The sequence below is a fragment of the Aythya ferina genome (assembly GCF_964211825.1).
Source record: "Aythya ferina genome assembly, chromosome: 3".
In the NCBI taxonomy this organism is placed as follows: Eukaryota; Metazoa; Chordata; class Aves; order Anseriformes; family Anatidae; genus Aythya; species Aythya ferina.
This window is the reverse complement of record NC_140298.1, coordinates 62,569,540-62,595,282: the sequence shown is the minus strand read 5'-3', so window position 1 is coordinate 62,595,282 and position 25,743 is coordinate 62,569,540. Positions and strand designations below refer to the sequence as shown.

At 40.4% G+C, this 25,743-nt stretch overlaps 2 protein-coding genes and 1 long non-coding RNA gene across 7 annotated transcripts in view; 1 reads left to right on the top strand and 2 right to left on the bottom strand.

Moving 5' to 3' along the window:
* MAP3K7 (mitogen-activated protein kinase kinase kinase 7) overlaps positions 1-5,875 on the top strand; it is a 48,788-nt gene extending 42,913 nt beyond the window's left edge. For all 4 annotated transcript variants that reach the window (XM_084513321.1, XM_084513320.1, XM_084513319.1 and 1 more), the window contains 3 exons: positions 1,856-1,917; positions 2,447-2,562; positions 5,036-5,875. In XM_084513321.1, the coding sequence (XP_084369447.1) occupies positions 1,856-1,917; positions 2,447-2,562; positions 5,036-5,216 (359 nt within the window). In that variant the 3' untranslated portion in view covers positions 5,217-5,875. The remainder of the gene's footprint in view (positions 1-1,855; positions 1,918-2,446; positions 2,563-5,035) is intronic.
* A 355-nt stretch (positions 5,876-6,230) lies between these two features.
* LOC311433771 lies at positions 6,231-18,569 on the bottom strand. The gene is made up of 2 exons (XR_014690947.1): positions 18,060-18,569; positions 6,231-11,959 (listed from the first exon to the last, which is right to left on the bottom strand). It is a non-coding gene; the product is annotated as an uncharacterized lncRNA (long non-coding RNA).
* Positions 18,570-18,596: 27 nt separating this feature from the next.
* On the bottom strand, positions 18,597-25,138 carry LOC311433770 (uncharacterized protein). 2 transcript variants are annotated; one of them, XM_084513323.1, is made up of 4 exons: positions 24,609-25,138; positions 23,184-23,270; positions 21,408-21,549; positions 18,597-19,281 (listed from the first exon to the last, which is right to left on the bottom strand). In XM_084513323.1, the coding sequence occupies exons 1-3, from the start codon at positions 24,840-24,842 to the stop codon at positions 21,409-21,411; spliced, it is 462 nt and encodes a 153-aa protein (XP_084369449.1). In that variant the 5' UTR covers positions 24,843-25,138; the 3' UTR covers positions 18,597-19,281; position 21,408. The 2 variants fall into 2 exon arrangements, 1 of the variants encoding a protein (XP_084369449.1); XR_014690946.1 differs by lacking the exons at positions 23,184-23,270; positions 24,609-25,138 and adding an exon at positions 22,149-22,312.
* Between the last annotated feature and the right edge of the window lie 605 nt (positions 25,139-25,743).

Genomic DNA, 25,743 nt, shown 5'->3' with positions numbered 1-25,743 from the left:
ATATGTGTACTGGTATTTTACCAAATACAAGGTGATTCTGAAAGTAAGATGTGTACTTTTTTTTTGCCCTGCTTTAGCAGGAGGGGAGGGCAGCATACTCTTATTCCTTGCTTCTATGCTTTCTTCTTTCTGTCCATTGTCACTTCGCATAATCACACTCTATGCCTAGTAACACACAAATTCCCAAAGCCCTTGCCCTCTGCCACAGCCTTCCTTCTCGTGTGTAACTTGGATTTCAAGTTTCTTTAGGCAGTGAGCACTTAGGGGAATTGCTGCTTCACACAGAAGCAAGCTCTTGTCCATTAGTTAAATAGATAATTCATTGGGAACTGAAAGCTGCTGATCTTATGCCAGTGCAAAGGCAGTTTGTCCTAAATCTCTGGCCTTAGATGCAGCACACCACTAGAGCTAAAGTCAGGTCCATTACTATGGTGGCTTTCTTGTTCACATAAGTCCCTCACCTTATACTCAGGTAAATACAGAATATACCACACATATATTTTTTTCTTATTAGGTTTATGCAGTCCATTAACAAAGGGCTATTTGCATTTCTGAACACATAAATAATTTTAGTTTTATGTAAAAGAAAGTACATTATTAAGGTAATTGGGCAAAATGTTAAAATGAGGACACAGCCAAATCTGATCAATCACAGGAAAAATTACAGTTCTGTGACACAGCCAAAAGCTGAGGAATGCATGTATTGATGTATTTGAAACATTGCAATAATTCCTTTGCTGTAGCAGTATTCCATAAATGGCAGTAATCGAATGTAGGGAAGGCCTTCTGTATTGTTCTGATTTAAGACACTGTGGTGATTAAGTCTCTCTGGTTTTATTTTTTTGGTTATTTTCATTATTTTTACCACCTTCCAGTTTCCTTACAAGCATACACTTAACCACTTTTTCTCCATTCCCACCCTCTTATTTCTGTTTCCTTTTGAAGCTGCTCTTGGAGATAGCATAGTCTTTGAGGGCAACACCTTAGTTTCTCTACCACGACTACTCTGTGGCAGGTGCTTTTGGGGTATGGGTAAGCAGCCCCTTTTTTTTCCCACCTACCCTCCTCCATTTAATCCTCTAGTAGCAATAATGCAGCTATAAAATCAGTAGTTTCTCAATGTGTCTTTACTCCTTTGTCTCTTAAAGCTTAACAGTAACCTTGTGATCCCTAGATTCTGGGCTACCAAAAGATATAACCTTTAAGAATTCAGAAACATGTTAAATGTGGGTTAAAGCTTTAGAGAAATCCAGAGTAATTACAGTGTAAGAAGAGAGCAGCCAGGCCCAGAAGATGGATTGGGTATTGGGTCCCTTGCTACCCACAAAGTGTCTCTACAGAGCAAAGGAAATGCCCTAGAGCATGTTGTGAGGAAGATACTTAAAATCCTCACCAGGAGTAGGTTTTGAAACTGAGCAGGAGGTTGTGCTTATTTTATTTTGGCAGAGCTGGTTTGCACAGCTTCTAATTTTAAAATCATTAGATGCATGGCTGGCTGGCTGATCCTTCATAAACAAGAATGAAATGGCAATTTTTTTTATAAACAGAACATGATAGCAAACTGTACAAAAATAATATTTTAAAGAATGTGTATGCGGATACATGGCTTCTAGAAATGTAGGATAACAACCTTAATATTTGTTTCTTCTTGGTGTGATAGATCGTAATTTTGAAGTTCTTAACTTTATCAGAAAAGCAAAGAGTCATCTGCCTTGGGATTGGAACACTGCTATTTCCATTTGCCTTTTCACATTCAGATTGTGTATTGTGAAATGTAGTTTTCTCGGTTTTGTCCTGTAAAAATAGAGTTATCTGTGTTTTAAAATGCATTAAAATGTTCTTGGTGTTGTTACAGAGACCAATGGGTCAGATAACTCCATCCCAATGGCATATCTTACATTAGATCATCAGTTACAGGTAATAAATATGTGTCATTAGATGGTTTGTTTTGCATTACATTCTTATGTGTGAATTTGGGACTGCAAAATATAGTGCCACATACTTACCAGTGTTTATAGTCTAACTTTTGACCAAGGCTAAAAAAATATATTATGTAATCTGAGATTGGTTGACTCAGATTTGATCAAGCTATTAAAAACAAGCCATGGGAAACATGATCTCTAAAACCAAATGTAATTTGAGTTTGACTGTCAAAATAAGATTTTTTTTTGCTTGAGTATTACTGAATCAAATTGTTGCATTCACTTTATTTGGGGTGTGTGTGATTAAACATTAGTTTGATTTTTTGATCCTTGTGACAAAGAGACTGTCAGATTAATAACCGCAGATTGGAGGTTTGAGACAACTTTGGCATCAGTGCAGTAAAGTTTTCTAGGACATGGTTTAACACTTGTTTTTAAAAGCCTACTGTTTTTTAAAAGATGTTATAAATACACCACAGAGACTTCATTAGTTCATTAGTTTTTAACGTCTGATTTATTTTCAGCCTCTAGCACCATGTCCAAACTCCAAAGAATCTATGGCTGTGTTTGAACAGCACTGCAAAATGGCACAAGAGTACATGAAAGTTCAGACAGAAATTGCATTGCTGTTGCAGAGGAAGTAAGTGAAATGTCTTGAACCTCTTTCTGTTTTTCTTTATGCTGCTTTTACACTAAGTCAGTTATCTGTGACTGCTGTTTCAGGCTTTCTGAAGTAAAATTTCATAGGGCATGGTTCTTTTCAAGACCTAATCTTGTATAGATACTGAGATACGCACCATAGGTGAGGTATTCAGAGCCCGTAACTTAAGTTTTAAACAATATTAAGACTTTTCTTCTGGACAGGCCCTACAATAAAGTGTGTGGCACTTTTGCGTACATTCCACAGTAGTAATGTTTGTGTCATCTCAAGTGAAAGACCTGGAATGTTGAGGAACTTTGCAATTCTGTTTCACACACTGTCCAATAAAAGACTTCCAATTGTAAATTGTGGATAACCATTTGGATAATGCATTATAGAATTTTGAGTAATATCTCAATGTTATCTATTGGCAGTTAGATTTTATCTTATATCTGACTTGTGTTAATAATCACATTTGTAGCAGTATTATCAAGACACATGCTGTGGTTTTCTACCAGGGGTTTAGCGCCTAATACATAAAAGCTGTTACATACTTTCTTATCGTAAGAGGAAAGAGATTATTTCTAGTGCACATTGTGTACACGTATAAGTGAAGCAACTGCTTGCATGTTCTGTTGGATTGGGGCCAAAGTTATTGCTGATTCAGAACTTCAGTTTGCAATGTGTTCTGTTGTGTTCTGCTTCTCTTCATTTCTATTTCCTGATGCTGGGGAGCAGTTCTGAGAGGTCATTACATACTAGACCAAGGAAACAGCTTGTTACCCACCAGAGCCTGAGACACTGCAGGCCTCAGTGTTTGCGGAATAGCCAATGAGAAAAATGTGTGTGTAAACCTCTTCTACTTGAGAAACAACAGACAGAATGGGGAAAAAGCTACTTTAAGATTGACCTTACATCATCTATTCATTTTGTCGTAGCATCTTGAAAAGAATTTTTTCAAGTATGATTAGAATTTTAGACCTTGTTGAGGTGATGCTGAAACTAGGGTGAAGATATTAACTTTGTTTTTATTTCTATAGTCCCTCCAGATCAATAAATTATATAAAAATAATCTCCTGTTTCACAACTGTTAATTCGTACCTTTTAGATTCCTCCTTTTCTCTTTTTTTTTTTTTTTTCTGGAAGGTCTGCATAGATATTTCTCCCAAGTTGTTTTTTCTTAGTCAGAACATAATTGCCCTTAGGTTTGAAACAAAAAAATAGTACTGTGATTGATGTATTTAATGCTGTTTGAGGTAGTAATTACTCTATAAAGGTTGAACTAATGAAGTTTTCTTTAGCTGTAATTACAAACCATATGGCAACAATTAATTATCATGAGGAACTTTCTCCTCTACTATTTTGTTGCTAAAATATTGTTGGCAGCTTGCCTTCTTGTCACCTCATAAACAAATAGTAAAACAAACTGCATTCTATTTAGCTACATCAGTTTTGTAGGATAATTTTTAGCAAGTTTATCAGTGCATTTGTTCATCTAAAATTGTTGCTTAAAAACATATTGAATTCTTAATGCGTAAATTAAGTGAAATGACAGTTACAAAAATAATCTGCCTGAGTCTGTTTTGCACTGCTTTAAAATATACAGCTCAAACTACAAAACAGTGTTTCAGTGTAAAATTGCCAGAGTTACTGCAGTGTTTTTTCCAAGAGTCAAACAAACTCTGCTCTAGCAAGAAGTTGGGTTGTAAGGGTATGTAAAGCACAAATTAGTGTTCCTGCAGCTCTGAACTTTACATGATGAAACATTAACTGAATTGCTTGGGCAACTGCAGGTGTTTTGGGTTTTAGGTTTTTGTTTTTTAATGCTCTGTCTGTAAATAATTAGTATGCTGGAAAAAAAAAAAAAAAAACTGCAACCTCATGTTTTATGTAACACTAATATTCTTCATAGAAATTAAGAGATAAAATTGTAGAGAATTTGTTCCTCTAAAAGTAATTGCTAAAAGCTTCTTGAATTTATTGTAATTATTAGCTCAAATAAGAGTAGAAAAATAATCTGCCTGATCAAACAGCACTTCACTTAAAAAATTATCTAAATTATTGCTGTCTTGCCTTTTAAGTTGCCTACTGAATTTTTGAATATACAGTTAAGCAAAGTTAGAGCTAAAAAAATTTATAAATTTCTGTGTAGATTCTTAGATGCTCTACTGTGACCTGTAGAATTACATCTGAAATCTATTATAAAAAGGAAAATTGTAGAGATTGAGCCTATGGTTTACAGCTGTTCTAACGTTTAAATGTGGATTTGATTTGGAAGAGAATTTCTCCTCAGAATACAGTAAAGAATAGAATTTTTTTTGTTAACTTATTTTTTCGCACAAGATATCACCAGCCATGAATTCAGACTGATAATCAAATTAAAATTTGAAGCATATTAAGTCATCTACACACAAATAGAAGTAGACTATAAATGACGATTACTTTTTTTTTTTTTTTTTTTTTTAAACTGTAGACAAGAACTAATAGCAGAACTGGACCAGGATGAAAAAGACCAGCAAAACACATCTCGTCTGGTACAAGAACATAAAAAGCTCTTAGATGAAAATAAGAGTCTCTCAACTTACTATCAGCAATGCAAAAAACAATTAGAGGTCATCAGAAATCAGCAACAGAAACGGCCAGGCACATCATGATTTCCTGGGACCTTTCAAATGAAAAATATGCACAGAAAAGACTGATTTTTTTTATTGTTATTATTATCCCTTATTATGACAACTCATGAGTGTAAGCTTCTTGGTGTGGTCTGTATTTGTCTGCTACACTTAACATCATTTAATTTTTTCATTTTCCTACGGTGGACATCCAGTTCAACAGGTTAACCAGATAAGGTGAGAAAACAGTGACTTGAATTAACCAACAGCCCTCAGCGTAAAGCAAGAACCGTGGCTGTATGCATGCTCCTTGTGTGAAGGCTAGCCTAACAAGTGTTAGAGGCTGCGAAATTGTAAGATCTTGGTTTTAGTTTTTGGTGTTACCTCGATAAACCTCGTTAAGAGCAAAACAAAAACTTTCCTGTTTAAGAATGGTTTTGTTCCAGTGTCTCATCTCAAATTTATAATGATGATTATTTTCAGGACATAAACATGCACCAAGCTGCAGAGGTGATGTTGGCTGACCGGAGTAATTCATGATGCGTTAGTGATGCCTTTTACCTGTAGACGTAGTATATTTTTTCCACATGCAAAATAATAGTCAAACTGATGCCAGCATCCTCGGTTCAGTGCTTGATAGCCCTGCATTTTGACTAATATATTTGTTGTAACCTTGCATTCATAAAATATTTGAAGTAAAAGACTGTATTTTCTTTACTTTCTTGGGGGGAATGTCATGCAGTTCCATCTAGTTACTGGGCAGAAGTTACAAACGTGATTCACTGCGCAAAATTTATCCCCGGTATAAAAGAGGGAAACAAAAATGTGATAGTGTTTTAAACCTTCAAAGCTTTTGTCACTGAAGCATTCTTAAAAGGAAACTCAGAAAGCAAATTAAAACAAGATTGTATGTATTCCCTTCATACCACTTACGGGAGTATTTTTTTCTTTACAACTTAATTCCTCAAAAGTATTTGCCATAAATGCAAGTAACTTTGTTTTGGATAGGAAGAAAGACACTCGGGGAAATTAATTTTAAATATCCAATGATGCAATGGAGTTAAGTATGGAAATGGCAGAAGCTATTAAGAAAATGAGGGAAATGGCTTCAATCTTCATCAGGAATCTCAGTTACTCCACTCATCTGAACATACTTCCTTTGAAGTCCGTCTCAGAATGCCTGCTGCCTTTGTGACTGAAGAATTGCATTTAATGAATTCAAGCAGAATATGTAATTATCAGTTTCATTATTTACCATTTCTACATGGGAGAAAATAACTACTCGTTTACGTTGCAGATTGATTATTTGGTTTATGAGTTAACTCCTAACTGGTAAAGAAATGAGGCATTTCTAAATATAATAGGAAATTATTCCTTACATAAGCTCCTGGTGTACTCAGTTATGGGCAGGGTTCTAACATTCTTTTGCAAAGGAAAAATAGAAAATTGAAATCTAGCTGCTGAGCCCTCAAAGTAGGAGAGGTAACCCGACCTTTGATTTCTGCGTACTTGAAATGAATAATTATTTGTAGGAGCCCATTAGCAGAACTTGGAGAAAACATTCATGGTAAAAATATCACAGTATTTTTCTCTTCCCCTTATAATAAACATCTTGTGAACGTATCTGTGAACAACGAAAGTGGCTGACAGTTTACTGAATGGTGTCATTCTGTCTTGAAAATAAATCTACTGTTGGCAAACTTTTGGGAGTAAGAAGTGCTTCCCTCTTTTACTTAAATAAAGGAAGGGTTATCATTCCTCAAACCTTAGCAGATAATTTGATTAGTTAGCTGAAACTGATATTGGGATCAACTTAAGGGCACACATATTTATAGCAAAATGTAATTGGTGGAGAAAATAACTGTAGTATTAGGAATAGCACAAGTTATCCAAAGCATTGCTGTTCGCATACATCTGTCCATCTACCAAAATGGACACACTCCGTGGTCAGCAGCTTGCTTAACATATGCTTAAGCATCCAGTAGGGCAGCATAAATGCCAACGCTCGACTTGAGATGCTTGGTTGATAATTACATACACAAAATCATTTCCCAGGACAGTTTTTATGCTTTGCCTCATCATAAAACAGATTTGTTTAAAATAAATCAGCATTGCATATGAAAAGTCACTTTATGGCAAAGTCTGAATAATGGAAGTGAACGCAGTGCTAGCTTTATGGTACCTAATACAAGCGTCACTTCTAACAGTTGTTTATGAGTTTTCAGAGTTTAGATTAAAAAGGGTCTCAGATTGTAAAATAAGTGCTGTGCTACCGGTGCGCTGTTGAACTTGACTCTGTTCACTATTTAGGTTATATTGCTGTTCTTACTATTCACAAAGGAAATTTGGAGTTTGACCTTTGGCTTTCAAGTTGTCTCTTTCTTAATTGCACCTTTTTTTTTAATTATTTGCCTATAATTTTCAGTGAAGTGTTCTGTGTGGCAAAACTTGTGTATCAAAAAAGTGTAGAACATAGCAGTTTGGGCAACTAAGACTTTAACAGCTTAATTTTCTAGTGACTTTTATTATTTTCTTAAGGCTCTTGTTTGAAAGTTGTTTACAAATGTACTTTTATTTTTCTGTTAAGCTATCTGGAGTGTTCAGGAAGTTTTTCATGTACTCTTTTGTCCAGTTAAAGCCGTTCCTCTAGTAATGGAGGTGAAACATATTTTGTCTGGGCAGTGCCTTCTCAGAAAACGTAACAGGTTCTGCTTTTTGTTAAAGTATATGTTCTGTAAGATATTGTATAATTGAAAGTATGCTTCTGTACACTGTGCAGTTCTACCAAAAATGCTTTTTTAGGCTTATTTGTGTTTTTTTTTTTCTGATGAGAAGTTGAAGATTGTAATTCAAAACTTGTATATAAAATGGTGAATGATTTCATATGATTCAGGAATGAGCAGTGTGGCTTTCTGCTGGAGGGTTTTATTACATTTTCAGGAATCTAGTTAATAAAAGCTGAGAGACTTCCACAAACATGTAATAGTGCCCCAACACTTGCCAGGACATCCTTGATCTCTGATGAAATCCCACACTGGCTGGGGGATAATCATCATGCAGTTGTTCCCACCACCAAAAGAAAATTCTTCTGTTATTAGCTCTTCCCTTCCTGTGTGCTGAAGTAGGATGTTGGATGAATAGTCTTGGTCATGACCGAATATCAAGATATTTTAAGAATGCCACATCTTTCATACTGGTGCTCTGTAAAAAGATGAGCATGATCTTCTCTTGTTCAGTGTGGATGAATTCCTTCCCCTGGAACTTCTGTATTCTAGTCATAATGGCTTTTATTGTTTAAGAGTTTCCTTTGACATACCATAGATGGATGCAACCTGTTAACTGTCTCCTTGCCTGTGAAGAAGACAAAATCTTGCTTCAGATCTGTGTCAAGCTGCTTTGAACAACTTGGGCAATATAGGTACCCACTTGACCCCTCAGAATGTTTTTCCGTGTGCTGAACTGGTTGAGGAGGAGAATCATTAAAAAGCAACTCTGTGTATATGTTTATGTGCATTTATGCATACTGCTAATGTGTTTAGGTATGGAGAACTGCAAGTATCAAATCCACATGGATAGATTTATTTTTATTTCCAAAATCTGCTGAGCTGATACAGGTAAGCCTTCTGTAGTTACCTTTTATTTACTTTCAGAATGTCACTAGATGAGCAGTGCTTTCTGCCTGTGAGGATAAAGTTCTATAAAGACATATACATACAGATGTGTGTATGTAGGAGCGCCGCGATTATCTTCTGTGTTTGTGTGACCCTTTTCTGCTTGCAGGGACGATTCAGATTTCCCACTGCACTTTGACAGATTTGCTACAAACATTTTGACTTCACACCTGCACTCTGACTAGTCATGGGGGCATACTTAATGAAAGAGCAAAACTGAATTTAAACCAAATAATTTATCATTAGTAATAAAAAGCTGTCTTAAAATACTTTAAAATCACCGCTAATCCCAGGACTTTAACCTAAACAAGTATTAATGGAAAAAAATCATAGCTGTGTGCTTTACATCAAGTAGCTAAAAACTTGTGATAGTTTAAAGGGATAAAATAGGCTTGTGTTCACAGCATCAGGCATGCTTTGCCATTACCCCCTTTCCAACTCAGAGAGTGGGGGTAGTCAAAGGCAGCTATGGGAACTGCTGCCTTTAACGGGTGGAAAGAGGAACAGAATGATGCATGAAGGCTGGATAGGTTTCTAACTTCTTATCAAGCAAAAGGCACTGGCATAGGCAGAGCTGGATGGGGGGATGGAGCCCCTGCCTCCTTGGGGGGAAAATGCAGCTCCTTGCTGGGGCCAGGAGAAGATGGGGCATGATGCCGTGTGCCCCAGCTGTGCCATGCCCCTGCCAGACTCAGAGCTGTTTTCCCTCAGACCAACAGTTGGTGTTCCCAGTGTAAATACAAATCTCTTAACACTGGCATGTAAACCAGGGGAAATGCAAGGATTTTGCCATTTCCCAAACTCTTTTCCCTCCCAGCAGCGTTGAAAGGGAGAGGCAGTGGAGCAGCTGCTTGTGTAGGCTGTTCTCCTGAGGTATTTAGGCAGAGGACCAAGGAGTGACTTGCATTCATTCATATAGCACATTGGCTCAGCACACAGGATGGGTCACAATTCGAGCTTACAGCAGAAAATCAGTGGAAAAAAAAAAATAAATATCCTAACAAGTATAGTTTGCTCTGAGCCCTTTTTGCAGCATAACTGGTGCCAACCCCATGTGCCTTTAGGACTACTGGGATTCCCTTCAGAAAACTGGCAGTGTTACAAACATCAGCCCAAGAGAGGGACTATGTCGTCCCGTGACATGAGGATGTCTGTGCTCACCCAGTCACCACTGCAGAAGGGATGCTGTGGGTGTCTTTGTTATCACAAGGTCCCAGAGGCCAGTCTGCCTTTGCCAGTTGCCAGAGGGCTCCTCAGACAGCTGCCTCCCAAAAGTTAAACCTGGTACGTGCAAATCAGGCTCTTATTAAAGTTTCTTACATCACCAGCAGCAGCAGGGCTAGAGCATAGCTGAGAATTGTTTGGGAGGTAGGAGGTGAAGCTAATTTAGCTTGTCCTCTGAGCTCAGCCTGGGCCCTGCGGGGCTGCCAGGCACAAAATATTTCTGTCACTCCACTGCGTAGATAGGACCCAAGACAGAGGCAGCGCAAGGAGCCATTTTGATTGCTGCAGCTGTGCTTTAAATGAGTGAAGCACAATAGCTGCATGTTGTCAGCCTTGGTGGGGAGAGGAGGGCTCGTAAATTCGTTAGGGGGAGCCTAACAACTGCTCCAGGTGTCTGTGAATGCTGGGAGATGCTGGAGCTGCAGCAAAATATGAGGATTGGGACAGTCTTATGCTCATCAAAAGCACTGTGTGTCAAAAAAATGGCTGAGGAGGGAGTTGGAAATTTTGTTTAAACAATAAAATAAAAAGGCCAAGATCACCAGCATCTTGCCTCTCAATCAGGAAAATACACCTGTAGCCCTGGCATGAGTCCTGCTCCAAAAGCACTGACAAACGAACAGCATGAAGTGGCATAAGGGAAGCCCTGGTTTTACTTCATGGTTGCTTTTTGACTTCCCAGTGCTGAAAGGAAAGGGTAAAAAGCCTTACAAACACTGCTGGGGAGCTGAGTTGAACCCCCAGAAAAATGTTATAGGTCAAGCTGAGTTTTCAATCTCTGCTGTTGCAATTCTGATGTTTTAGGGCCTGCTCTACCTGGGCAAATCCTCAGCCTTCGCCGGCTCTGCTCAGACGCAGAATGAAGAGGCCATTCCTTGCCAGCGGTGGATGGAGCCAGTAGTGTGTACTCCTGTGAGCACTACCAGCAGCAACAGCTTCTTTTTATCAGCTCAGTGACCTGAACAAGGAGGGGCAGAAAAACTCTCTGGCCTAGCTAGATAAACATCTAGCTACTTCACGAGCAGAGCCTCAGGCTAAGAACTTTATCTCTTCTCAGAATAATCCTGCTGTGACAAATCATGAAAGGTGCAAATTAGGATGAACATTGAGAATCAGATTTGTTTTTTAATTGTCTAAGAGCTCATATTTGGGAGATTTTCTTCTTCCCTGACACCTGGTCTCTGAGGTAGCAGAGTAGCTAGCTGATATAACCGTTTACACCTGTCTGCGTTCTTTTCAGCTCCCACAAATTTAGCCCCTGCCAGTGAGACCCACATACAGAGACTAGACAGTTACTAAAGAACATGGTAAAATCTAATTGCAAAAGAAATTGAGTCTAGAAAACCTTAGTCTGTACTTGATTTATTTGGAAACTAGTTTTGTAACAGTGAAGTGAGTCATTTTCAGACTACCATCAGTAAGAGAGAGTCTAACAGCAGGCATTTACATATTTATAAGGTTTGAAGTATCACTGTGTCTTCATTTGCCCAAGTGATTAATTCTGGTCTGGTCATTGAAGTTGCTGGGGGAAAAGTAGAATGTCAGGTTCGCAAGAAGTGAGCCTGCAAAGTCTCAGTCAAACAAAATGCCAAAATCTCAAAAACTTGCAAGAAAGGGAAAGAATGCCAATGAGAAAAATGAACTTGTAGCCAATCGGGCATGTTAACCCAGATGTCTGAAACTGTCTGAGCAGGGAAGCAAACAAGATACTGTTAGATAGCGTCACGTCTGCCTGCTGTTTGCAAGGCTCTTCAGCAAAAAGTAGACCCCCAAGACAAGAGTCTTTCATTGGTAGCAGCGCATGCAGGAGAAGGGAGAGTGTGTGATCTTCCATATTTCCCATTTCTCTGTGTTTGCAGGAAAGTCTCACTAACCTCACAGCAGCTGTATCTGAAACGGGAAGAGCTTCTTATGAATAGTTTATAGTGATAATTATAGTGATAAGGAACTTGCTGCTTAAGATTCCTTGCTTTGAATTAGCTTCTTGCACCAAGAAGAAGGGTTGTTTTTTTTGCAATTGGTTATCCCCCTTACCCTCCACAGAAATACACATTATATATAAATATATATATATAAATATATATATTTATATATATATATAAGAAATCTGAGGTGTAGATCACTTGTTAAACAAAACAGCAGAGTTCTCTATGCTGGCAGTGTAGTATAAAATTAGCCACCATAGCCTTCCCTCAGCCAGTGTTGCCAACTCCTGAGAGCCTTTTACTTTGCAGGATGACTGAATGAGCTGAATGTTTTAAGAGGTGCTTAGAAGTGCTGAGTGATTATGCTGTGCTCCCTCCTGCTGCGTAATGGACAAGTGTGTAGTCGCTCTGAAATCTGCCTGAAGTGCAGAGGTGCTCAGGCGAGGCATGTATTCATCTGTGCTCAGCACTTTACATGGTGAATATTTTTGCAAGATCATCACAACTGATCTCTCAAATCTCATTGCTGCCAGCTCCATGGTCTGACCTGCTGCCCAGCCGAGCGACCTCGGAGAAGTGGCTGCATCTCAAGGCACGTCAGAAGCTGAATGCAGCATCAGCGTCGCTGTGGTTAGTTGCATAAAAATACTGCTGTACAGTATGGCAGTGCATCACAGGCCATGCTGTTCACTTCTGAACTTGGCATCGGTACAAATCCCTTAAGAATCAGATGATGAACACTAAGCACTTTGAGCTCTCCTGAACCTTTGTGATCCTATGTCTGGCGTTTACTTGGACTAATGTTCCCCCCTGGTATCTGCTCAGGCCTAATCGTTGCAGTGTGAGTGATGATAATGCACTAATGCTGGCCCTGCTTGCTTTCAGGCACAGCAAAATTCAAAATCGTACAACATGATTAAAAATAAACCATGATTCTGGGGATCTTCTTTGTTTTGTTCTGAAGAGGCAAGGAAAAGAAAACTACAAGTTTCTCTTTAATTTCAAGAGTTTTATGTACTTGACAGGGTTGAGAAGCCTGCTGCAGTGTATCTAGGACAGCAGCGCCTGTAAGAAGCTTGAAGATACGCAGCGTTCTCCACAAGGATCAGGGTTACAGAGGCTTGATGTTGTCTCTGCTCGCTGTATGACCATTCTTCCCATGTTGACCTCTTTCTGAAGAGATGAGCCTTGAGTGGAGGGGTGCTCAGTGTATTCACCAAGACGTAAGCTCCACTTGCATTCCTGGCAAGGCAGTAATTCAAATTGTGAGCCTGATGTAGGCTCCTGAAGTGGATGATGCAGAACAAAGAGTGCTCTGCCTTGCACCTCAGCCTCACTGTAGGCTGTACAGATGGATCTGGGAGAGATTACTCTCAGATGTCTGCACTTAGCATTTGGGAATACCCCAAAATTCCCCATCTGCCAATGAATAAAACCAGAGATGATACATACACCTGCTTTTTTCCCAACTGTTGTGTTTGTAATGCTGAATGTGTTCTGGGCCTCGAAATAGCCAAACATAAAATTGACCTGCAGTTTTCACTTTAAGAGTGCACAGTATAACTTGCCCTGTAATTTTGAACATGGTTTATGGTTTGAGATACAGTAGGCAGTGTTTTCTAATCGTCGCTGGCAGTAGGAGTACCACGAGCAGGAAAAGCCACGTGTGCCCTCAGCGCATCTCCAGGCAGGTTGCAGGAGGAACTGCGGTACAAGACATCTTGCAGCCACCACAACTCCACCTCAAAGAGCAGCGGGGATGCGAAGCTGTGGCAGTGGTTTTGCAAGGTGAACGTCTTTAATCTAGGCTAATGTCGTCGATTTGCTCGGTGTTTGCCACCCAGCAGACAAATTAATGGCATGAGTCATCACCAACCCCTACTAAATAACCAGTGACCTAGAGATGAAAGGCTCTGTATCCAAATTGTTTTCATTAATTGCACTGTGGGGCAAGGATAGATTTAATTTCAGAGACAGGAATATTAACCTCAATTCCCTTCCTTAATTGAGTGTGGAGAAACAAGAGGCATAAACGAGGGAAGCAGAGAACAAGGACATGGGTCATTAGCACTGTCAGCTGGTCTCGCAGGCAGCAGCGTCTCATCAAAACACCACTGTGGCAACCAGAAGGCAAAAGCTTATTTGGCAATGTATAGGGCATCAGTAATAACAAAATTTACAGTAATGAATGGATTTCCATTGGTTATTTAGGTGCAGAAGTCCCAGCAAAAGTCTGTAACAACAACCCAGTGACTGGAGTCCATCTCGCAACACTTCATAAGGTTAAAACAGCAGCAAGAGGCTGCAGAGCAGTCTCTGTGGGGGACAATGGTCCTATGGGAACCCTTTAGGGGAAAAAAATATGAGTGTGGTCATCAGGCCTACTTTTATCAATGATATGTAATGCTTGCAGAGTGGTTCTCGCCTGAATAGCTTTACGTAAAGCTGGCAAGCATGGTTACAGGGCAACAGAGGCAGGAGGGAGTGCAGCTGGGCTTCTGAAAGATTGGTACCCAACTGGGGGGCAAGGCTTAAGCCTCCTGCCTGTTCATTCAAGAGTTTCACTAGTGGGCTCCAGCGATTCTGTTCCTAGTGAAAGAGCAGGCAAGCAGCACAATTCGGGGCAGGTTTCCCACATCTAGCTTTGCTTGAGAGCAGATCCTTTAAGCCACTAAGGACTGAGGGCATTTTTTTTTTCACTGCTCTTTTCTGAGTTGATTAGACAGATATGAATGGAAGTTAATCAGCTACTTGCAAACCAAGTCACCTGTTGTTGCCAAAATGGGATAGCAATGAATGAATGAATAAATAATCTTTTGGAGACATAGCAGGGTGATGAATTTACATATTAACATGAGATATGGCTCCTACATAAAAAGGTCTTAATAAAAGACCATGGTTTGGGGGCTTGCTACAAACTAGCTGACTCTGCTTAATCTTGCTCAGAATCATAACTATTGATGAAATAAAACAATCTTAAGAGACAACTTTCTGGAAATGCCTGAAGGAGCTTTATAATTTAAGAACAAAATATTCTAAACCAAACAAATTGTTACTTGCTAAAAAATATCTGTAAAACCATTGAAAATTATGATATCAATTTTTGTTGAAATAAGAGGTTGTCAGAGGTGTATTTATGTTATTTACGTCAGGATCCTCCTTACAAGTAATTGCACTTTGTTACATTAAAATCCTGTGCAATTATTGAAGAATGTGCGTAAAGCTGTGTCTGCACATGTAATGCACGTATGAAGAAAGAATTTCTCAACAAGTTCTTTTTTTTTCTGTTATTTAGAACACAGGAAATGCAAGTTCATCTTCCTTTTATGAAATCCAGCACTGACTGCAAATCTATAAATAAAATACATTACTTTCTTGTGACACCACTGAAAGAGCAAAGAAAAAATAAATGCTTGTTTCACATGATATCTAGAGAAAACCTCTAAAGCTCTACAGAAGAGTAAATTCTGCTAGTCTCCTGACTTAGCTCAGTTGCTCTCAGCTCCCTGGGGTCCCGTCATTTTGAGAGCTCTGGAGCCTATTTGGTTTGAGAAACCAGCCAAACTCTCTTTAACTTTTTAAAAAAAGGCAGAGTTTCTTGCAACAATCCAGAAAATACAGCTAAGAGCAAAACCAAAAGCCAGCACAGCATAGAAAGGCATCTTGTTGTGTGTTTGCTCCCCATGTACCACTGCTGTTTTACTGAAGATCTGATTTGTCATCTTTTCAGAGAGAGACACCTCCTTGCACCATGCAGAAACTTGTGAACCTGCCTAGCTTGGGGAGGCCGTACCCTGCTGGGGCTCTCACTCAGCCCCAGCCAAGGAGCCCACCAACACCAGTGCCCAGCTGGAGAGACATGCAGGACACCTGGGTCACCACTACCCTAAATTATGCCCATTGAAATGATCGGTCATTTTTTTTTAATCAATAGCTTCTTCATGCCTGGCCCAGATTTTTTTTCCCATATCCCTCATTATTGAAGTTTAGGCAAGTACAGAGCTCTTGTGTAGTCATCCTCTCCTTGTCCTCTCCATAGTAAGACTGGGCATGCACATGGATGTGTTTTAAACTAATTATTGAGATTATTACTTGATTTTGCTAAATATGTTATTTTTATAGATACTGATATAGAAATAAATACATTATATGCACAGATTCTCCTCTAAATTAAAGTGAGATGAAATAGAAAAATGTGTTGTTCTGCTCTTTATTTTACATACTAATGGAGAAAAGCAGTATGTTTTCATCATAAGAGTGGTAATGAATACATGCTGTTTTTCTGCAATTTTTCTGTGTTATTTTCAATGGTTATGCTAGAATGCTCCTCCTATTCAGCAGAGGGAGAGCAAGAGCTAAGCTAATGCTAAGGCCTGAGAGTTAAAAGTTTTAAGCAAGCAACTAGAAGACTTTTGCAACACATGGAGAAGAACATTCACTAAGAAGGCTAAAAGAAGAGATGGACTATCAAGTTCCCAAGTGGCTAGGCACACACAGAGCTGACATTTTTATACCCAGACTATCATTTTGATCCTATCAGAGTGCTTCAATGGTTTATGGCATGTGCATTTCTTTTTTCTTCATTATATCTGTGTTGTGAACTTAAAGCAGGCAAGCAAGAATAAGCACATTGTCAAAAACATTGAGGTTATCTCAACAAGTGTGAGATTGTCAAACCTTTGACCAAAGTAGATCAAAACCTATTTGGTTTGTCTACCTGCTGTCAGCACTCAGGTTCTCAAGGTTTTCGCAAGCCTGTATATTTGTATATTGGTTGGGTAGAAGGAGCTTTGCAGCAGTTTTATTCAGGTTTGCAAGAACCTGAATAAAGGCCAGGGAAGAGAAAAACGGTGCCAAACAGCCTGGACTTTTTTGGGCAAGGTAATTTTTTTCTCTCATATTCACACATGAGTGCAGTGAGGACTTCATTCTAAGGCTTTTTGTTTTGTAATTTCTCACAGAGCTGTGAATTTTGTTCTACTGAAAGCTGTGATTATGCAAAAAAGATGTTTTTTTTTTTTTTTCCTAGCCTCCAGAGGAACGTCACTGCTTTTGAAGAAGCAGCTCTGCTCTGCAGAGAAAACTCCCCAGGCCTGGCAAGTTAGAAATTTTGATTGTCAATGAGCGAGCCATAAGTTGTGCACACATTTCTTTTCAACACAGTGGCCTGGAAATGCTCTGAAGCTAATTAAACTGTGTTAAGTCATCAGCTGCTGGTGCTGAAAACTGTTTTATGGCTTGGAACTGGGAATTGCAGTGGTTTCCTCATTTTCATATGGATTTCTGAGGAGCATCATGCGTAGCCTTATCCAATGTACAGAGCTGCTCTAATGGGTGCAAAGTGGTTTCGTGTCTGAAATGAGACAAAGTTAATAATTTAAGAGCAAAGAAGATATCACCTTGGGCAGAGGCTGAGGTTTCCAGGAACTGCAAAGAGCCTATGTAAAACCACAGCTGACCTGGATGAGAGCTGGACAGGCTCAGCTGCAGAGAGGTTGGATTATGGCATTTAGCAACCAGTAATACTACAAGTATAGAAATCAGTCTTTAAATTAGCCTTTTTGTTTGTTTGTTTGTTTGTTTGTTTGTTTGTTTTTTAAGAAACACCTTGGATGCTACTTTTTCTTTAGGATTTTACACATCAAAAACCAGTATCAGTACCTAAGTCTCCCAGATGAGTTACCAAACCCACATTTGAAATCAGTCAAGCGGCCACAGGATGCTCGCAGCATTTGCAGCTGCTGGCAGAAAAAAGGAGGACGAGCTCAGTGCTCTCCTGCTCCGATAGTGACTGCCCTGGGTAATTCCCAGCGTACTTCAGGGACTCTCATTACCACCATGGCCTCAAACCATACTGGCTTCTTACCTTCAACTCTGAAATGACTCAGAAACAGAGCCCAGCTTCTGCTCCAGCAGCAGGCAATGCTCATCTGGAGACAGAAGAGGTGCATTTGTACTGTTCTCATCCTCCTACCTGGCATAAAAGATGCAGACAGCCCTAGGACAAGGCAGTTTTGGGTGCTCCCTTTGCCTGTTCTGCAGCTGTGCAAGCTCTCTGAATTTACCTGAGCGTGACGGAAAGGAAGACAAGGTGCGTTCGTGCGTTTCCTTCTGCCACATGGGCATGTGATCCCACAGATCCCACCTACAGGCACCAGAGCGGTGTAGAAGTGAATTTTCCTCTTCTCGATGCAGATTAAAGGAAGTGCATGGAGACTTCTTGTGGTGGATCTGCAGTCTGTATCTTATTTAAATTTAAAATTGTCCATTGAGTAGATTTCCACTTACTCTAGCAGAGCTCTGGTGATTTACATCAGTCAAGAATCAGCTCATCATTTCCTTTAAAGCTACTTATATCGTTCTGTGGTTATGAGCACTCCACACAGCATTTCAGCTGCATTTTTAAAGAGAAGAAACCCTCAACAAGCTTTCTGATGCAAATACAAGTTTGAAGTGATATTTCAGAGTGATAACATGGTTAATTTTTGTCTTCCAGATTTTTCAGTGAGGTTCGGTGCGATTTTAGATGTAATAACCTGTTTAATAAAAAAGGAATGTTTCATCCTCTGGTCTCTGTGTCAATATTTGTACTTCATATTATGTTTTACAGAAATCATTATCACAAGCCATTTTATTCGAACTCAGCATGTAAAACATGGCTTTCATGAAGCTCTGATGTACTATCAATTATTTAATAAGCACTAGGCTTACAACTTAGCTAAAGGTTATCATCTATAACATATACATCTGCTTATGTTTTCCCAAAAGCAATGCATTTTGACCTTTTTGCTATACAAAGGAGTAAGCTGTTTCTGTGTCTGTACCAAGTACTATGAGACTGTGGTTTTCCTCTTTATTTTTGCACTGCTTGCTTTGACTTTGAATTTAAAAATAAATAAATAAATAAGTTGTAGGGGGTTGTGCTGAAAACAAATACAAACACTACTGTACTGTCTTGAACACTGCCATTACAATACAATGTCAAGCTTTATATTAAAAACTGTTTGGGGCCCTGTCGTGCTGTAACATAGACTACATTTCTGAAGACAATGATCCTTTTGGGAGCAATTCAGCTTTTCTTAAAAATGAGGTCATTTCCACTGAAGTAACATTTTTTTCAACAGAGCCAAATGAATAAGGTGTCTGAGTTGTAGGTTCAGGGGGTTCTTGGCTCCTTGAAATCTAGGGTTCCACTGAAGTGAATGGGACTTGGTTTCCTAAAAGTCCAAAAGTACTTCGGAGAATAGGAGCTAGTCAGCCACATCATTTTGATCTGGCATCACAGTCCTGTAAAAAAAAGAATAAATAAAAAATCATTGGGTATGTATAAAATTTTCAACCTGACCCTACCAAAACTTTGATTTAAAAAACACCTGGGGGATATTTGTGTTCATAATGAAACCCCAAAGCTGCTGGACTGTAGGATTTGGGCCTACATTCCCACATTCATCAGATGAGAAACCCCTCCATTGGGAAAGAAATTTTCTGAACTGCTTCTCAGTGCTCAGCATTGGGCTTTGGACGTGGTCATTTGAGATGTCATTTCTCCAGCTTATTCCTAAAGGTTGCTGACTTTTAGAAAGAACCCTCCTTGTTCCTTCCACGAATCCGTACTGAAGCAGGTAGGAAACATTAAGCAATCCATTATTGTAAAAGAAAGATTGTTTAAACCAGAATGCCTGGAAGCACCTTAACTCTAGACAACTGGAAGTCATTTTCTAAAACCTCTTATTCAGGAAGAATCATTTAATTCTTTGAAATGTAGGCCATTTTCAAGTCATTTTCTACAACAAATGGGACCAGCTCAATCTGTTCTTCACATTTTAGTAATTTAAAAGGACATAACTGAATTTTATTTTAATGGTAATTGCAAACTCATGCAGAAAATGTAAATGCACACTTTCCGATTAGCTTGCAGCATAAACCATGGGTTCTATTAATGTATTCCAATTTGTAATTCTTTGCACAGTATGAGATTTGAAAGCTGTGATTAAAATTAATTAGGTTAAGTAAAGTTTATCCCCCCTGAGCACTGCTATTTGAAGAAAGAAATAGTAAAACACTAGCTACATCTGGCACCGCAGGAGGCTAAAGCATCACAAGGAGCAGCAGCATTGCTTTGTCAGAGGAGTCACATACTGCCTTTTTGGCGTACCTTAAGCACTGTGCAGTCTTTTCTAGAAGCTAATTGAAGCTGTTAAGTCACTCTTTGCCTCTTGTAAATGCTCTGGAGCTACAGCATCTGTATGAGCATCTGCGTAGCCCATCTCTGTAACTGAGCAGATGACATAGATGAAGAGGGGACATCATTGCGACGCAGTGAGGCGTTAGGAGCTGTCCCTCTGCATGAGAGCCGAGTCTCCTAAGTGCAAGAGCCAACAGAAACGCTGTCCTGAAGGAGCTCCTGGAGTTTCCACCCCTTCTCTTCTGCTGCAGTTCATGATACTTCCACTTGTTACCTGAGAGACCCAGGACTCTGGCTGGAAACTTCATGTAACACACTGTGTGCTGTGCTGCCTTTTAGACTCTGATTTGTCACTCCGGAGGAGGCAAGCTATGCCCCACACCTGGTCTTCCGCCATCCTCTGTTACTTCAAAACAGCTAGTGAACTAACTGAGCAATTCTTCATCAGGTGAAGCCTTTTGCAATCAGCAGCTCTCACAGCCAAACTCTGTTGCTAGTACTGGGTATCGAGAATGCTTGGCACACTACCTAGGTTTGGGCTAGAAGCAGGAAGGTATTTGGGAGACGGATGCTATCTGCTGACTCAAGACAGCCTTCATGCTTCTCTGATGGAGACAGGCTGTGCCTATCAGGGGAAGGTGAAGGCAGCATACCAGATAGCTCTTGGAAAAAGTTTTGCCTTGCTGGTGAGTGCTTCCTTTGCTTTTTCATCCAGCTGGAGTTCACCATGAGCTGCTCCCGCAAGCCAGGTTCCCACACTGGAGCACCTCTGTGATTACATGGCCACCAGGATGCGCCTTAGAAATTCAGTCAGATGCAAGAAATGATAAGGCGTAGTCTGGGCAGGGAGAAAAAAACATCCTTGCAGAGAGCAAAGGATAATGAACTTAGCCCACAGCACTCACCAGACAGCCCAGCAGAGAGCAGAGGGGCTCATTATTATAGGAATGGACCCAAATGGAGCCAATTCAAAAGTGGATGAACCTTGCAGAGTAGAGGAATTAAAAAATCTAAAATCTAACTCTAAAGCTAACTCCAGGCCAATAGTGAAGTCTGAAAGGAAGTTTTTATGTAGTTGTATCCCTGCCACTGCCATGGCACCTGATTAGGAAAGCAACGAAAATGAATTTTTGTGTTGCTACCCATGTTCTAGCCCAATATTAACAGGCACAGCAAAGCATCAGTTTTTGTGCCTTTCTCACCCAAACAAACAGCTTTACTCTCTCACCTCATATTTCATTGCCCGAAGTCAGGAGCTGTACAAAAAACACAGTCCCAGTGGAAGCACAAGGCTGAGCTGCCACGCGTGGCAGAGGAAACAACCACAGGTCATCACCCGAGGCAAAATTGCTTGTTTCTATTTCTTCAGCCTAAGAATTGGAAAAGAAGAAACAGGAAATCCCATTAAAAATGAAAATGCTTTACACTTTCTCACTGACAGGAATTCCTGGAAAAGAATTTCTTACTGCCTGTGGTATTTCTGGATTAGAAGGAAAGACCAGAAAATATATAGTCATATGATCCTTTAGCTATGCAACTGCCAGAGCCAGTAAAAACACTGCCATTGGGGTGGTAAACAAAAGGGACTGAAAAAAAAAGAAGCCTTTGTAGTACTCTGCGAAGCCGCAGGCTTCACAAGCCAATTCATAGTTTCTCAGGCTCAGGAGGAGGCTCCGCAGTCCTGGGGTCTGTCAGCCTTTCAACGCAGGCCAGGCGGTTACACCCAGTCATTCCTGCTGCAGGCCTGTAATTTACCTGAGCTGCAGCCATGTGCTTCAGCAAAACAGCAGGAAGGACCAAGAGTGTCATTAGCCCTGAAATGAAGTAAATCCTTACTGAGAGAACAGCATGAGGCCACAGGGCCCAGTGGACACCGTGCCTCCAAGCCATGGCTGGATGGGGTCTTGCATTCAGTTAATAGCAAGGAAGGAATGGACACTGCATAAAACAGACCACAGAAGCCATTTACCTTGCTAGGTACAAAGATCTCCAAGTGTTTTTAAATATCACAAACAATCCTATTCCTTCCAGCTGTCCCTTTTCCTGCCTCATCTCTGCCCCACACAGCACTGCTCTCTTCTTCCCACCCTTCTGTGCTTCTCACCCCTATGCTGCAGTGTGTATGAGTAGAGCAGGACGGGTCTGATTGTTTGCTGAAGGAGTCTGAGAGCAGTGGGAGGGAAAGATGTGATAGTTGCAGAAAAAGTAGACAGATAGGACACTGGCTGGCAGTGCGTATAGGCAATGGAGAGTGGGAGCAGTGGTGTGATGATGGATAACACTGGGACAAGGAGAGGCCGTATATCAATGTGAGGCTTTAGCAGCTGTGAAACATCCACAGGAGTGAAAAAAAGTGAAGGCCAGCATGGGACTTCGGTAAGAGGGGTGGCCTCTGTTCACCCATTCACACCCTATTTGGGGGAGCCTGAGAATGGGCAGTCTGAGCTATTACACGGGCCCTCCAGCCCTTCTATCCAATCTTTGATAGATGCTCAGAGAGGCAGGGCATAGATACAGAGATCTTTCTGCTCACAAGGTTTCAGGGGCTTGGGTGAGCAGCAGTGTAGGTTTTCTTTGAGGTAGAAGTTGCAGTGTAAGTCACTGTATTTCATGAACCTTCCTTGCTGCTGAAATACAAAATGAAACCAGCTGCAAAGCACCTTGAAAACAGAGGTCTTACTACATAATACTTACCCTAGAGGGCTCCCTTTTGCCATCTACGTAAGGAATATGGTATGTCATGAAGAACGATTAGGGGGAAAGGACTGTGAGATTAATTTTCCTATTCCTGCATGGTTTTATATTGTTTCTACAAGTGTATCTCTTCAGAGATTTGCCCAGCCTACTTCAATTAAATTCATCTCTTTCCCTAAAAAGGTGATAACAATCTAGTGGAGCACTCTGTAACTAGTATTTATTAAGCTAGGAGTTATTAGGAGAAATCTGGTCACACGCTCTCTGAGTTTGGGAGAAACAGCCCGTTTGCCCTGTAGCGCATACAAACCAGAATGAACTGACCGGGCTCCTGGAAATACATTTTGCAGAGTACTGGAGTGGAAAACATGAAGTGATAGAACTTGTGTGGAAGTACCTGCAAAAGTTAAATAAAATAAATGAAATAAAATGAAATAAATGAGGTTAAAATAAAATAAAATAAAATAAAATAAAATAAAATAAAATAAAATAAAATAAAATAAAATAAAATAAAATAAAATAAAATAATGAAATAGTGAAAGGAGTTCTACTTCACAGTTTCTGGTAAGAGACTGTTGTAAGAGATGGGTTTCCAACTAGGAGAGCACATTCATGCACTCCCAGTGTAGTCCCAGCATTACAGAACTAGTTCACAAGTCACCAAGATGACTGCTAACCTGATGCCTTGTCCATTGCTCTTACATTGGCTATTGTTGCAAGAGCTATAAAAATAAGGTTTTTGTTTTTGTTTTTATTTATGCCTAAGTGCACTATTTTGGGGAAGAGACAACCCTTCAAATAACAGATCTGAAGAAAGGATGTGATCAACTGCCATATGGTAGCAGGGTAAGTTTTTGCTTAACCTACATGGTGGCATGGTCCCAAAAGAGTTGGATTAATGAGGTTACTCTGCACGTGGGACTTTGCATAAGGAGAGGCTAATACATTTCTGCTGGCCTGGCAAAAATTCATAACAAATCTGCAATGCTGCTTCAAAGATCACCATAAACAATTCAGTGCTCTCGTTAGTGTCTACACCCTGCAAATGTTTAAACCACAAGAAACCACAAACCACAAGAAACCTGCGAACTGAATAAACAGCTGCTGCTCCCAACTCAAAATCAAATTTACAAGATTCTGCTAATAGACAGGCATTTGCATTGCAAAAGCAGATTTCATATTACCAATATCTATGTCACAATTAGACTATAGCTAAGCTTTTAGGTGTTTAAATGAATTCACGATAATATACTCAAGAAAATTGCCACTTGCAAAAAAAAAAAAAAAAAAAAAAGTTCTAAAATGTCAAAAGATAAAAGTGGTACAGGATGTGGATGTATTAACATCTCAGGTAAATGGGACTCATTAGCTACAATATTTCATACATTACAATATAAGGTATGCACATAAGAAGAGGCTCCCCTGGGTTTTTGTAGAGCATGAGCTCTCTAGGTCTTCCCCCATACTGTTGCCTGAATTGTTTTAACACAGCAATTCAGTACATAAATCTGGCTGCCCTCACACTAAAGAAGCACCACCCTTTGGCCCTTGAGCTCACTTTTGTCTCTGTTTACAGGTCAAGCTGAGAGGAACGGACACCTTGGCTCGCACCAAGGGCAGGTTCAGCCCGTCCCCAAGAGCAGTGTGTGTGGGGATGCTCAGGGAACCACACACGAAGCAAAGCAGGCATGAGGTGATCCTCCTCCTGCCACAGCTCCTCTCTCTTTGCAGTTACCTGGGGCTTGCGGATTCTCTGAAGAAACCATGAAGGGTCTGAAGGCCCTCGGTGGGTTTTCTGCCACAACTTTATCTCAGTGCTTCCCGAATCCATTGCACCTTTCCAACAGACGCAATAAGGAAGAGCAGGTCTCACGGGAGGTGCACAGTGGTGCCGGGACAGCTGCTGGGGCTCAGCCCTTGCTTGAAGAGAGGGAAGGGCCAGGTGCTCTTCAGTGAGGACTGGTGTCATCTTCTGGCCGATGAGTCACTCATCACAACAGTTTAGATCACGCTGATTGCGCCTACCTTAGTACATGGGCCTGAGACTGCTTTTCAGGTCTGACACAAACCTGCAGGCTATTGCTCACACCATACAGGTAACCCCTTTCTGCAGCCTGTCAGGAGTAGTCCCAGGCTAGGTCTCAACATTAATGAGAGCACCAATGTGCCCGTACCTTGCTAATTAATTTCATCAACAACAACATGCCACTGCTCAGGCCCTTTCCCTTGACCTGTTGATTCTTGTAGCAGTAGCATAGCTGTTGTGTTTGAAATTCACAGAAGCCGTAGTCCCCAGAACAACATTATTAGTCAAAGCTGTGCTTGTGACTAAAGGAAAGAGTGGGTCAAACGGAAGAGATAGGTCACGGCGGAGCGCGCTGTTTTTCTTAGCAAAGCCTGCCGGGTTCTGCAGAAAGGGGCAGCAGGGAATGGGGTGGATAATGAGCTGGGCACAGGCCAGATCAGGTGAAAAGGAGCTGAAATTCCTGGTGTAGGAGTCAACAAAGGTGGAGAGACCAACTAACACAACAGCAGATGAGAAGGAGGAGGCACCTGCACTGGAAAAACACAGCATCATGACAAGATTTCCATCAGTGTTGCCCACAACATGGGAAGGAGCTAATGGGTCATCTTAACAGCAATCTGACTGTCAGTATTTAGGATACCCAATAGCAGGAGAACTCATGGCCCATCTTTCAGCAATTACCCTGACTTTGTCCCACTAGGTGAGCACACTGCACCAACCAGCACGAACAGAGACATGCCCAGAGCCCAGCTCTCTTGCCCTTTGGTAAACCTGGAAGCGTGCATTTCCCTTTTGCTAAACTTGAAAAACCAACACTTCACATGCAACGGGACTTGGGTCTGGG

Bases quoted from the DNA above. Each gene is read 5' to 3' on its own strand.
- LOC311433770 (XM_084513323.1), bottom strand. From the start codon at position 24,842: ATGACACCAGTCCTCACTGAAGAGCACCTGGCCCTTCCCTCTCTTCAA. The intron at 23,271-24,608 runs GTAACTGCAAAG...TAACTTTTGCAG, and splicing joins AGAGAATCCGCAAGCCCCAG to GTACTTCCACACAAGTTCTA. The intron at 21,550-23,183 runs GTTTGTATGCGC...TCCAATTCTTAG, and splicing joins AGCCCGGTCAGTTCATTCTG to GCTGAAGAAATAGAAACAAG.